Consider the following 15,080-nt stretch of genomic DNA (forward strand, 5'->3'; position numbering starts at 1 on the left):
GCCGCCGCCCGCACGGCGCGGCACCGCACCGCGCCCGCTCCGCTCCGCCGCCCGCCCGCCTAGCCCGAGGACCGGCGCGGGGCGAGGAATGCTCGGCGCTCCGCGGCGCGCTCCAGGTAGGGAGGAAGGCGCGCGTACAAAGTTGGGGTGCCCGCCCGGTGCTTTGCTCTAGCTTCGGGCGGGGGTCGGCGGTTGCTTACGGGGAGCCCAGCCAGCTGCGGCCGCCGCCGGGCGGGGAAGGGTCCGTCGGAGGCCCCGCTCTGCGCGGCGGCGGGCGGCTCGGCGGAGGGGTGGTGGCGCGGGAGGCAGCCCGGGAGATGCCGGCCGACGGCTCTCGCTGTCGGGGCATGCTCGTTCCTGGCGTGCCGCGCTGCCCCCTGCGTGTCCTCGCAGCGAGCCCCGGGCAGCGCCGCCGGAGCGGCTCTCCGCGTTGCATAATGTGCCGGCGGAGAGCGGAGCTGCCGCGGCGAACGCCGTGCGGGGCGGAGGGCTGGGTCCCAGGCAGCGCCAGCCGTGCCTCGGCCACAAAACCACCGGGAGCTGCTGCCGGAGCCCGCCGGCCAGACCCAGTCCTCTCTCGGGCGGCGTAGGGGCATGTTGCCCGCGGGCAGTCGGGATCAATGGTAGCGGCCCGGGACCGGGGCTGCGCTTGTCTCAGCCAGCCCTTTCCGTCACTTTTTGTCGCTGTTTTTTAGGCGCTGCGGGACCGATCGCATAATAGTTCCTGGAAATGTTGCATTATGTAACCACAAAATATGCTGGCAGCGGGCTGGGAAGAGGGAGCTAATTATGCGATTTTATAATCTCCCTACAAAGAAACTAGGACAATCTCGCCCCGAAAAAAAGCCCCCCAAACCCGTAACTGTAACAGGTTTTGTTAAAGTGTGTTTATTAAGGGAAGTAGACAACTGGGTGAGTGGGGAGGCGAGGCGCGCTCGCCGGCTGCGTGCCGGGTGCCTTAAAACGAGATTTGTGTTGGGTCTATATTTAGCCCCTTCGCGTTTTAGCAATTGTGGCTTCATGTGCTATTTCTGGTCTTTTCTCCAGAGCCGTGCGTGTGTAAGACGTTCGAGGCATTTGCTCGGATTTTTAACTCTACGCCTTCGGAGGCGTTTTAGATCAGGCTGTATTTATTTTTTAGGGAAGGCGTTTCGCCTAGACGCCGTGGCATCTCTCCGGTACGGGCTTTCAGTGAAAAAAAGAATGAAAAATAATTAAAAAAAAAAAAAAAAACAAACAAAACAACAGACCAAAACAAACCAAACGGGAAAGGCTTGATTTAAGCAAGGAAGGCGTTTACGGGAGATCTCAGCTGCGCTGGAGGGGAGAGGAAGAGTCGTCCCGGCCGTGCCTTGACGGCCGCGGCGGGCTGGGGCCAGGTGCCGCCGGCCCCCGTGGGGCAGCGGAGCCGGGCTCCGGGGGCGGCCGCCGGTAGTAGGTCAGTGTGACAGAGCCGATGGGCGGTGGAGCGGAGCGGGTGCGTGGAGCCCGACGAGTCCTCCGCGTCCACCTTCTCCTCCCTGAGGCTCTCGGTGGTCGCCGCTGCCTCCCTTCCCCGGCGGCCGACGGGGCGCGGCGGCGGCGGGCGAGCGAGGGCTGGGGGCGCTGGCGCTCCCCCTCAGCCCTTTGTTCTGGGCTGGGGCGGCGGCGGCGGCGGGGGGGCGGCGGGCTGATAGCGCGGGGCCGAGCGGGCCGGGGCCATGCGCCGCCGGTCACGTAGGGGGCCGCGGGGCCCAGCCGGGCAGCCTTTGTGGCGGGCGCGGTGCGGGCCGAGCGGCGCTGAGGCGGCGGACGCTCTCCGCAGCTCGGGCCGCACCGCGCCCCGCGGAGCGTCCCCACCCCGCTGCCCATCACCCCCCTAGTCCCACCGTCGCCTGCAGGCAGGGATCGCCAGACAAAGGCCCTCGCAGGTAGGCACGAGCTGAGCGTTTTCTTTCGTCTCCTACGTAACGAACGACAACAACATCGTAAAGGGGGGGGGAAAAAAATCATCATTGCCCAATTCTGTAATTTAATTTTTTACCCAAGTCAGTTCGACGTCGCAGTGGCTGTATGTTTTGGGGCCAGCTTGTGCTGTGTCCTCGATAGAAGCATAGCTTGAAAGTTGCTGACGAAAACTTGCCTTTCAAGATGAGGTGATATTTATTTTTATTTTTATTTTTTTTTTTTAATAACTAAAACGGTTCTCCGATACGTGGAACCAACATCACTGTGCTTCTGACCAAAAATCTCCCAACTGAGTACCCCAGCCACAGGCTTTATGTTCGTTGTACCTGCTATAGGAAGTAGGTATAGGAAGCAACAAAGTATTTTAAAAATGTAATATTCTTGGTAACTGCGTAAACTTTTCTGCTACTTGATTGTTGGGGCCAAGTACAGCCTTGACAGTGAGGCTCTTTTGGAGTTGTTGTGTTAAAAACAGCCCTGTTTTTTGTTTTTTTTTTTTTTTTTTTTCCTTGTAACTTGAATGATTGCACTTAGTTTCGTTATGTTTGCTCCAGTGTGTATGTAACCTACTTTGAGTTATCTTTGCCCTCCTCAGTAATTAATTAAATCCAGAGCCTCGTTTGAAATATTGCTATGTGCATTGCTTTTATGGTTCTTATTCAATCAAAATGTTGACTTTGATAGGAAACTCGAATGAATAAGGATTTGGTGTTTTGGCCCAAAAACCTGATTTAAACCAACTACTTCAAGGACTACTGAATAAGGATCATTAATAACATTGGCACTAACAGTTTTGTTACAAAAGTTCTCACATTATAGCTGTCTTTGTTAAAATGCTAATAAGCCTTAGCATGTTCTGCCTCCACTTTCATTTACTTTATATTTTTAACTCGTGCTCCAAAGGACTCTTAACTAGCTTTCAAAATATCCAGCTTCCTGAATTTGCATCCAAAGGCTCAAGCCTCTGCTGTTCTGGTGGGAGTTGTTTTGCATTTTGTTTTGAGGTTTGAGGAGGGGATTTTTTTTTGTTTGTTTGTTTTTGTTTTTAAGAAACTGATGTGCAGGTGTCAAGAAGCTAAGAATCTTCCCATGGGCAGTATGAACTTACATGACCTCCAAAGAGCTTATCTCATGTTAAGAAGGAACAGTATTTGCCTTGCTTTGGATGAAATTTATAGCACATACAGACATTCTATCTATTGCAATAGTCAAAAGAGAGTCTGAGAAAGGTCTCAGCACCATGCTGCTTTTTTCCAATCCTTTATCTTGAAATAAAACTCTTTAATAAAATAAACCTTTAACTCATTTTAAATTGACTTATTTTAACAAATAGTTATGCAAACTAGGCTTATGCAATAGTTTTTTTCCAGACAGCAATCTTGCTGCTGTTATAACATCACTGTGATGCAATAATATGAACAATAAAATCCTCTGTTTGAGTCTTATTACACACTGTTAAGCAATGTATCTGACTCATCAGCTTAATTGACTCTTCTAGGTGACCTTGCCATGATCATTACAGCCAGTTATGAGATATAAATGTGCTTAGGCTATGTAATAGAAAAAAAATGCAAATAGATGGCCAATTCCTGCAGTCCAATCTAAAAGAAAATGACAATTGATTTCCGTGTTAGTATTTTAAAGTGTTAAAGCATTACCTTACAGTATTTGAAAATATTTTTTTAGTAGCTACAAGATAATGTAACTGTCTAATACTCAGATAAGCATGACTGTCAAAAACAAGATTGTGTCAACAAGGGAATACTTGGTCTTGACTAAAAATGTGGTAGAAGCAATGTTATTTAAAAATTGTATTATAAGATAGGTCTGAAATAAATGTAAAGCCACCTTAGATACCTTGTGTTTTTTCCTAATCACTTGTTGAATTGGTACACGTCCAAAATAGCATACTATGAGATAGAATATATATATTTAATATATGTCACAAAATTCAATTAGGAAAAATACCTATTTAAGACATGGCTTTTTTCCCTTTCTTGAGTTGCTCCACCTTGGTGTAATTTTCAGTCTGGCCTGCAGTATTTGAATAATTAACCAGTTTTTGCTACAGAGGTGTCTGCACAACAGCTGACAATATAGATGCCAGTGCTGCAAGACTTCTCTTTGTAAGTGGAATGCAACCCAACAAAGAAAATAATGCTCAGCATGGGCAGTGGTCTGGTCCATCTCACAGAATTGGAGCTCTAAATATTGCTATTTCTCTGCTCTGTCTGCTGTGAGTGGTAGATAACAATTTACAGCTAGCGTTTATTTTATATATTTACTTCAGTTGTTATATAACAAGATGCATGTTTAGAGCATCAGTTGGGATTAATTGACATAATTCTGCTGCCTTTAAATAGAGCCATATAAATTTAGGTCAGCCGAAGGTCTGGTCCATGGTTGGCATTTTAAGAACACAGTTCAATAATAGAAAGCTATTTGTTGTCAGAATAATTAATATTTGATTTTGTGGGCTTTTTTTTTTTAATGATTTGTAACTAAGGGAAACCTGAGATTGTATTTCCAGAACATGGTTGCTATTAAGTTATAGCTTTTCACAGTCTAGGTCTTCCTGCTGTCAAGTAACTATTGAAATGAGAAACATACTGTCATAGTACTGTAACTTCAGTAACAGTTGTTTCTACTGAGGCTTTATTAAAATACTGGAAAGTGATATGGTGTTACTAAATTGTGTATTTACATATGTATACTACATATATTATATATATGTAATTAAATATTTACCCAAGATATATTTATTTCCTCCTCAGTTTTAAATTTTCACCTGGTGCTATCAGTAATATTCTTAGATCTTGTTTTTCACCATTTGAACCAGAGCAATAAATAGCTTGTTTTGGGAAACATGAACAGATCTGTCTTCAGACTGATCATACTGTCTTCAAAAGGAGAATGAAAGAAAATGTGGGACAAATTGGCACTTACTAAGCTTCACTGACTTTTTCTGAACAACAGCTACCCTTAACATATGTTTTGTGCTCTCCAAATAGAAATCTTATTTCTGTAATTAACCTTTGGTAAGCAGGCCATACTTTAATGAGTTAATTTGTACTTCTTAAGATAAACTGTAACTTAAGTAATTTTTCTAACGAAGAAAGCCTTTCATAAAAATTATGTATGACATCAGCTTTCTGGGTACAATGTGGAGTTGAGTAATATGAATTTGCAATAGTATTTCAAGTTCCATGATAATATTACTTATTTTTTCCTTAAATTTGATTGAACAGTGTCATAATAAATGATTTCTGATGTGCCCGATGGAATATATTTTGTGGACATGTTCCATTTTTTTCCTTCAATAACACGATCAACATTTTAGCAAAAGTGGGTCATCTTGTACAAAGTTATCATCATCAGTGTTCCACTGACCTAATTACACATTGGTCCTGAAACAGTAAGCACTTAGGATGTCCATGAAGTTGTAGGAAAAGGAAACTGCATACAGGAGCGATACTTCTGCATTGCTTCATGCTGTTGAAACAAATTCATGGTCCTTATGCACATTACTACGTAACAGCAGAAATTGGTGGCAATATTTGTATTGTGAATGATTTTCCCCTGTGTGACTGCAGATAGCGTGAACATCATAGCATAAAATGCAGTCACCTAGGTATTCTCAAAAAGTTTTACCTTCATTTGTTCTACATTGTCTAGACCCTCTGGCCCACAAATCTGTCCCAGGGATATCACTATTTCAGCGTATCCAGCATTAAAGCTTTTCTTCAACAGGAACATGAACTCACAAACTGTTACAGGTAAAGGGCAAGAAGAAGAAGTTATGTTGAAGGATTTCAGTGGAGATCAGAAATACCCTGGATTTCTGAATTATGATAGATAGAGATATTGATAGGTGCAGAGTTTCATGGCTTATTTTTCGTCTGTGGTAAGCAGTAGAGGTAGAGTATCTCCAAAATTTTTCAACAGTGTTTAGGAAGGCTGTGCATGCACCATCTGAGCTTAAACTCAGCTTTCTGTCCAGTGTGTGATGAGAATGATATTTTTTCCGTACCTCATAAAAGTATTGAAATAGATAGCATCTGGTTTTGGAATACTTTGAAGATAAAGTGCAAAATATATCTTTCAGTTTTACAAAATTTGGATTGCAAACTGGTAACTTTTGAATCTATGAACAACTTCTGTAGCAGCTTATCTGTTATGTAGCCAGATTTTCAAAATCGATAAACTGGGGCAGAATGCTGGCAGTTATATAATTAAAGATACTTACGCAAAACATGGAAAACATCAACTAAAAATAAGCAGAGACATTAAGACGAGTGTAATTGTTTTTCTAGAGTGTGCCATATAGTGGTGGTGATGATAGAGGCATGTTTTTTCCTAGAACAAAAGAAGCTATATGTTACTGTTATATTCTTCCATTTTTAAGGACTGATATGTATTCCTTTTGTAGACACAATGATACAAAACTGAATTGTGCTTGAGCATCCAATGCTAGATAGGATTTCATTTAGTGTGGTAGAATCACTATCAAAATGCTAGAGATGTAGAATTAAAGTCATTTTATCCTAGGATATGTTTGAAAAAATGTGCTTGGAAATAGCATGAATTATTTTGCTAAATATAAATGAAAGCATGCAGTTACTCTGTGGAAAAGCTTAGGTACATGAGGAGGCTCCCATACATTCTCTAAAGCGGAAATTATTTATGTAGTTAAATTACACAGAAGAGATCAAGCTTGTGGCCTTGTTGTCCAAACTTTGAGACCTTTCAATTATTACAGTGTGAATACATAAATCCCCAGTATCAGATCTTGAATGTGCCATGTTGTCAATTCAGTATTTTTTGAGGTCCCATGGATAAATTAATTTTTGTGATTTCTGCATGCATAATTTTTTGCTTCAATAGTATGAGTCCTATACAACAGTCTCATTAATACTTGGATCTGGGATTGTATTCTGCTTCTGCTGAAGTCAATGGCAAAATTGCTGGGGGAGCAAAACTGGCTTTGTAATTAAGTTAATAGGGTCGAGTGTTATTACATTGTAGAATTGGCACTCAATGCCATTAACATCAACCAACCAAATGTTGGTTTTATAACACTTTATGAGGGAGTGATAAAGCAATTGAAAAATTAATCATAAGGGAAAATATTGGAATTTGAAATGTAGTCAGAGGAATCATTACAGTTCATTAATTTATGTTTAAATACTCATGTTTTCCAATGGAATTATAAAATGCAAGCGAAGTGAAGTGAAATGTCTGGTTCCATTGAAGGCATGTTGCCATTATCAGATGGAATTTAATTCGTTTACAGACTCAGCATTGGGCTGATCCACATGAAGAAGTATGAAACTTCTAAACAAGTGTTTAGAAGTATGAAACTTCTAAACAAGTGTTTAGAAGTATGAAACTAAACAAGGGTTTTGACTCCTCTGTGTAAAGCCACAGTCCCAGTTACCATAATAAAAGTGCTCAAGAAATACAGACAGAGTTAAAGATCTTTTGTTGTTTTGTTCATTCAGGAGAGTAATGGCATTAGGTGTAACTGCATTAATAGCAAACTCATATGACTATGTCAGTGGGTTACATGTCTGTCGTGACAGCTTTACTGATGGACTCCGGCAGAGAGCAAAGTTGAATATTGCATGCAAAAACACAGTCATTTTGGTACATGCTTAATATTTGCTGTGGATTGCATGCTACTTGCATTCTGTCTGTTTGTGCCAGGAACAATGTGTACAGGAAGGAGACTCCAAAACAGGAGTTAACAGTGCTACAGTGAGCAGATTGGGCCATTCCAGTGCATCTGCAGATGTCCCATGGAACAAGGGACATGAACTCTGCAGCTGGTTGGGCTAAGTTCAGCTCAGTGCCAGTCTTAACCTTGCAGGAGGATATTTGGACATGCAGTTGTGTTTTTATCTATCAATATGATAATATTGATGGAACTATGTCATTAGTCTACATTCATTTAGGAAAAAAACAACCCACAGTCCAGAAACTTTTTTGCTAATTATTATTACTATTATTAGTATTTTTCCTAGACCACAGTGTTGGACAAACACTGAAGCAGAACAGCTTTGAGCTGGAGACCATACTGATAGACAAGGTGCAAATTCTTATCCAGATCCAATCTTGTTCAAGACCAAACGTTGCTTTTATATCACATGGAAATAAAAGATGGGAATATTATGGGGGGCAAAAAAGTATTTATCTGTGTAGGTATGGTTTTGTTCTTCTAAAACATCCAATGATTCTATAAGTACTTCCTTCTTATGCTACCTAGGCTATATGGCACATATATATATATATATATATATATATATGCACCATATAGCCTAGAACATCTACATTTATATATATACACTTATGTGTATATATATATACACACACTATATATATATGTGTGGTAATAATAATGATGAGATATGCATATTAGTGTGTGTTTTCTGGGAGAACAAATATTTTGATTTGAGTGTAGCTCTCCAGTATTGTTAAGTTCAGTAAGAGCTGTGAACTGATAAGGACATGAAATTTCACAAAATTTGTTTTGAGCACTTTTTGCTCAGGTGAGAGTTGGCTGAGATACATACTAAGAGACAAGTAATGATTTCATAGGTGTGGAGTACATTATACAATTTCCTGCTGTGTGCCATGAAATATGTGTGCTACTGGTACAGGGAATACAGTGATTGTAGTGGATCAAGACAATTATGGATCAGTAACTGTACTCCCAGTTCTACAGGATAATGAAATGAAATCCCAGTATTCTGTTAGTGTAAAATGATGCTACAGAGACTGAATATTCTACAAATGTGACGAAAAGTCAAGTGGCCTTGGCTTCTCTTTTTTGTTGTTGTTTTAAAGTTCCAGCAACGATTTTTTAAAGTGTTGAGTTACACTAGGTTTAAAATTATATAAATATTAATTAAAAAATTGATTCTCTGAATCAGTGAAACAGACAAAATATCTATACCCCTACTTCAGCAAATCAAACTGTACTGAAAATTTGGAGAAACAGATGTTGCCTTGCTGTAGGGTTCATTGTTATTTTTAAACCTGATCCAGCTCCTTCCATCTTGACAGAAAGCTCCCTTTTGAGTCCACTTGAAATTTTGCATCGGGTCTAACTATGTACTCTGTTTGTGTATGTGAGGTATATTTCTTCTTTTCAAACATGACAATTTGTGGTGCTGCTTTTGCACTAAAATATTAGATGCTGTCTTTGGTGTGGTTGGTGTCTAACTCTATTTTTCATTAGGGCTGTATTATCAAAGACAAATAGTTACATGTCAGTAATTTAGCATGGATTTTAGTAAATTCTACTTAGTTGTTCTATTAAATGTGTTAATTTTTTCATGACAGAAGAATTGGCATGGTTTGATGGAACAGAACCCAGCTTGAAACCTTAGTCTTTATGACCCCGCTTAATTGTTATTTCGTCGCTCATTCCACTTTGCCTTCTGGAAAAGACAAGAGAAACTGGCCGAATACAATTCATTAATTCTTTTATAACTTTCTTGACTGATAATGTTAAAATTAGTTTCATTAGCCATTGTAAAAACATTCCCAGTAAATAGAGACATTAATCTGAAGTGGCTGATTATTTAATTTTGTTTGTTTTCTGGTCATACAGGCAAGAATGATTGCAGACTTGAGAGTCAGTTCTATAAAAGCACTTGGCATACTACATTCTTTTCACCAGGAATGTGATTGACTGTAAAAAATCATATACTGAGAATTTTTGTCTAAGATCAAGACCAAGTGATCTTAATATTTTTGCATTAAAAGGCACTAAATAAAACAAAGGCCAATATAAACTCTTAAGTTCATATTTCATGATTAAAATGCCTGAAGCTAAAGGTTAAGCTAATTTTTATTTGTTAGTGGTAAGACTTATGGGTATAAACTTTTACTTCAATGCAAATACTGTTTCCTGGAGGAGCACATGCTTCAATGATATTAAACTTTACTTTGACGTAATACAACATTTGTCAAATGGAAATTTTGAATTAAATTTTATTTCTCTAATGTATCTTTCAATACTGATTTTAATGTTTCCTTTCTATGACACTAGAAAATCACATAATTTTCTGTCACATTTTTTAGTTAGGTACTTGCCCAAATTGTGTGTGAACTTGCTAGTTTGAATTAATATGATGGATAAAAACACTTGCATGTAGATATATATGTATATATTTTTTTTCAGGATTCAAAAGCAGCAATTAAATGCTTAATAGATAAGTGTTGGATCATGGATAATGGTGGTATTTTAAGACAATAGATAGCACTCCTTCTCTAAATCAGCTTATGTTATTTTTAATCATTGAAGGACCCAAATATATTGTATTTCTAAGTCATACACCACAGCTGTTTTCAGAAGAGATGCTTTAATGTGGAACAGGATACTTTGCAATGCTGCTCATCAATGTGCTTCGTGGCCTGCAGTTTGAATTGTTGGAAGGTTTTAGTTTGGCCAGTTATGTCAAGGAAGGCTCTATAGCATTACTGTAGGGTCAAAACTCTCAAAATGTTTTTTAATTGATTCATCCTTGAATCAATAAAAATCAAATAATATTTGTTTTGGAAGCAAATCTTCTACCTCTAGGTGTCATGAAATTTAGAAAATCAATAGTTTCAGTGTTAAACTGTCTTCATATCACAGCAGGTTTAATGAACCAAATTCTTCTCTGAAATATTTATCAATGGCTACTTTTATGTGTTTTGATCCAGCAATTCCTAAAGAGTAATAAAATTCTCTATTTATTTCAGGTTTTTAAGAAGATTCCCATTGAATCTGCTAAGAAAATTGGTTCTAGACAGACATTTCTGTCTGAGATTATGAAAGAAAAGGAAGAATGTGTGTGGATTTAAAATTACTGTATTTATCAAGTTGTGGAGTGAGAAGTACTGGGGAGATAGCTTGCTCTGTGGCTGATTGTAGATCTTCTACAAATTGTTTCTGATGCAGCTGAGAAAAATGCAGACCCTTAAAAAGGAGCACGGACCTGTTGACACAAGTAGCAATGTGGACAAAATCATGGTACTTAAGTCAACCTTAGCAGAAGTATCTGAAGAATTGTCTACAAATGAAGATATACTACTTACTGAAGCAAGTAGTGGAAAGAGCAAATCTTCAGCTTGCCGGAGAAAGCGAGAATTCATTCCAGATGAAAAGAAAGATGCTATGTATTGGGAGAAACGGCGGAAAAATAATGAAGCTGCCAAAAGATCTCGTGAAAAGCGAAGACTGAATGACCTTGTCTTAGAGAACAAACTAATTGCACTGGGAGAAGAGAATGCCACTTTGAAGGCAGAGCTGCTTTCATTGAAGTTAAAGTTTGGTTTAATTAGTTCTGCGGCCTATGCTCAAGAGATACAGAAACTCAGTAGCTCAACAACTGTGTATTTTCAAGATTATCAGAGTTCCAAATCAAATATTAACTCATTTGTAGATGAACATGAACCATCTATAGTTGGTAGCAGTTGTATTTCTGTCATTAAACATTCTCCTCAAAGCTCGATGTCTGACGTATCTGAAACATCAACTGTAGAGCATACCCAACCAAGTCGTATACAAAGCAACTGTAGAAGTCCTGAAAATAAGTTCCAGATTATAAAGCAGGAGCCCATGGAATTAGAGAGAGAGCCAAGAGATGACAGAGGTTCATATAAAGCGTCCATATATCCAAACTACATGGGAGCTACCTTTAACGTGTACTCACATTCTCCTCCTCTCTTGCAAGTTAATAGGTCCTCCAGTAATTCCCCGAGAACGTCAGAAACTGATGATGGTGTAGTTGGAAAGTCATCTGATGGAGAAGATGAACAGCAGGTTCCTAAGGGTCCAATTCATTCCCCAGTTGAACATAAAAATGTTCATGCAACAGTTAAAGTTCCAGAAGTGAATTCTTCAGCTTTGCCTCACAAGCTTCGAATCAAAGCCAAAGCCATGCAAGTTAAAGTGGAAGCAGTGGATAATGACTATGATGCAACGCAGAAGTTGTCGTCACCCATTGACATGTCCTCAAAAAGGCATTTTGAGCTTGAAAAACACGGTGCACAAAACTTGGTGCATTCTTCTCACACTCCTTTCTCGGTTCAAGTGACTAATATCCAAGACTGGTCACTTAAACCAGAACTCTGGCATCAGAAGGAACTCAACGTTAAAATTCAGAGTGGTTGCAAAACTGGAGTTGTTGAAATAAAAGACAATATCTACAATGTCTCTGAGTCAGAGAATCTCTATTTGAAGCAGGGCATAGCAAACTTATCTGCAGAGGTTGCTTCACTTAAAAGACTTATAACTACACAAATCTCTGCATCAGACTCTGGTTAATTTACTACTGAAAAAAGGCTTATTGTTTCAAAAGATGTCATTTGCAGTAGATCAATATGTTTTGTATGATGCTGAATTTTCACTGGACTTGTGATGTCATTTCACTGTAATGTTCACATAATGTCTGATTGGTGTCTTTTTGTGCACAAATTATTATGAAGACTAGGTTGTGCTATGATCACTATGCCTTGAGTATAGTCAAGTAGCCTGTACAAAGGCTGTATATAGTGGACTTCAATTTCTTTTTGTTCTACTACAAAGCGTGCAAGTTACCAGTTATAATAAAATATTGGTGACAAACATAGAACATCTACTCCAGTTCAGTTGATTTTATGAACTTGTAAATAAGTTGTTAATTAAAAACTGGGTTTTTTCTTACACTGTGCTCAACTTCACTTACATTTTTGGTTTTTGCAGCCTGACAACCAAATTACAATTTACAACATGTGTGATCCTTCTGGCCACCTTTTTCCTTAACATGTTTTTTAGAAGAGAAGTAAAGTGAATATTTATAAATGAAACAGTACCAATTTATAGCCTTAGCCTTCTTTAACTTATTTCTTAGTAGAAATTAACCAAAAGCCCTGCAAATTCTAACCCAGTAACTAATATCAACAACCTTTTTTTTCTCCTTCAGTCTCAAATGAGACAGTAATGAGTTTCCTGAATGTTTTAGTGTGACAAACAATTTTTCAATATTATAACTTGGTGTTTTAGGTGAAATTAGTTAAGTCAGATTTGTGCATCTGCAAAGTTTCCAGAGCCTTGCAGTGACACAATTGGATGGCACCATCTCTGCCAAGGGATGGCTTGCATCTGCAAGGGGTGCAGGCATGGAAAGTCAACCCCTCTTGCATACCAGCATTCTGTCCGTGGCAGTCCATGGGCCACCTGTACATGAAGTATAAGGCTACTGGATTTGTAAACTGAGCTCAGCTAGGTAAATACTTACACAGAGGCTAGGCAATAGCAGTTGCAGAATTAAATATCATCTGCTATTTTAGTTCCCAGAATGGGACATAATGCAATTATGCATGAAGTAAGTCTTGCCAGCAATTTGTCCCTGGTTTCAATGGCTTAATTAACTGAACTGGAATATCTTGGCTTGCTAAAGGGCATTTTGCAAGAATTTCTCAGATGTAAAATAGAGACTGTGTGAAGAACTGCACAATCTAGACACTGCTAGCCCCTTACAACTTGTGCAGATGATGAGTTCTTCACTTGACGACTGGACAGGGCTGCAGTGCTCTTTGTCTTTTAGAAGAGCCATTGAACCATGGAGTCTAGAATTGTATCACATATCCTTGGTTCGGCTTACCAAAATCTTTCATTTTAAAACTAAAATTAATTCATAAACAGAGCATAACTTGGCAGAGGTTCTTTTCATGATACTTCCCCCTTCTTTTAACGTACTAATAAATCAGACTAACAAATAAGCTTTTTCTGAAAAGGCTTTTTATTAATTGCCATACTGTATAATGAATTGAACCTTTCCATAGGCTTAAAATACTAATTAACAAAACAATATGTAGGTATTGTTTTTTTAAATTAATACTTGACTTGAGTGAGAGGAAGTTTGTCAATTTTTTGGGGATATGAAGAGGAGTCTGAGTCACTCCTGATAGCTCTGAAGCTTGGTCCAGCAGTCAAGGCAATGGCAGAACTCCCTGATGTCAGTGAGGACAGGATTTGATTCTGTGCCTTTTCAGGAACTGATGATTCAGTTGTGTTCTGGGAGGACCTTCGCACAGAAATCACTGGTACTTTCTGAGCTTTTTTGAGCCTTCTAACTGCTGTGCTGTATTTGTGGCATTCAGAGTTGATAAACTGCTATTCTTTTTTCATGCCTTAATAATACAATAGACCCCATAGCTGGGCTCTGTATGTATTTGGTAATTAACATAGATGACATTTCAATGTTACTGAAAATAAGCTCAGGATTATTGCATGAAATGTAAAAATTTGCATTGAATGATGGGGATATGAGACATGAGGCAGTTATGGCTACTGTCTCCTTGCTTGCTAAGTATCTTCTGTAAGCAACAATAAAATTCTTTAAATATTTTGCATATTATTTATCACATGTAATGTGTTCAAGGAGAGGACTTAAAACTCTCAGTGTTGCCATCAGTGTAAGCCTAGATCTATTGGGTTTTTTTCCATTTCTTGTTAGAATTGTTTGTCATAATGGAAGAATGTTGTCCTCTTTCTAGCTCATTATATATTTTGTGTATCTGTTTTGTGCAATTAATACTTAACAGTAATGATGTAGTTAATTTGTTGAAGGATGTCATTGCAAGAAAGTTATAGCATGGAGCTTAGGAGCACAATCAGATGTTATTTATACTCCCTTTATACCTTAGTGTTATGCTTCATTTGAAGAAAGAAATAAATAATTTGTCTTTTGTTCAAAACCAGATCTAACCTACCACATGCTTTTCTATTATGTTCATCATCATAGTCCAACACAGGGGCATTAATTTTGGTTGATGACCGATCTTCCCGAGCTGAAGTTGTTGTTTCTCCATCTAATACTTGGAATATCTTTCCCATATCTATTAAAGGTACAAACTGCAAGAGTGTGGGTGGTACATGCAAAGCCCCATTATTGGCTACAGCTGTTGACTCTGAACTGCTCAATTGCAGTAACTGTTGTATAGATGCCCTCCTCATGCAGAGCCCTCACCCTGCTTGCCCATCTTTAGCCTGCTTCCCCTCAGGATGTGAAATGGGAAAGATGGGAGTGTCACCCTGTGGGGGTGGGGAGGGAAGGAATGCAGTGGGACTGCCCTGCTCCAAGCCTTCAGCTGGTACG

General features: G+C 39.4%; 1 protein-coding gene across 2 annotated transcripts; it reads left to right on the forward strand.

The window, feature by feature from the left end:
* On the forward strand, positions 1-14,682 carry NFIL3 (nuclear factor, interleukin 3 regulated). 2 transcript variants are annotated; one of them, XM_041486765.1, is made up of 2 exons: positions 1-116; positions 10,699-14,682. In XM_041486765.1, exon 2 carries the CDS (start codon positions 10,892-10,894, stop codon positions 12,263-12,265), a length of 1,374 nt encoding a protein of 457 aa, XP_041342699.1. In that variant the 5' UTR covers positions 1-116; positions 10,699-10,891; the 3' UTR covers positions 12,266-14,682. The 2 variants fall into 2 exon arrangements, with proteins under 2 accessions (XP_041342699.1, XP_041342700.1); XM_041486766.1 differs by lacking the exon at positions 1-116 and adding an exon at positions 1,889-1,910.
* The last annotated feature ends 398 nt before the right edge of the window (positions 14,683-15,080 follow it).

This window comes from Pyrgilauda ruficollis, unplaced genomic scaffold (assembly GCF_017590135.1).
Source record: "Pyrgilauda ruficollis isolate IOZ18807 unplaced genomic scaffold, ASM1759013v1 scaffold78, whole genome shotgun sequence".
NCBI lineage: Eukaryota > Metazoa > Chordata > Aves > Passeriformes > Passeridae > Pyrgilauda > Pyrgilauda ruficollis.

Excerpts from the sequence above, each read along its gene's own strand:
- NFIL3 (XM_041486765.1), top strand. The coding sequence starts at position 10,892 with ATGCAGCTGAGAAAAATGCAGACCCTTAAAAAGGAGCACGGACCTGTT.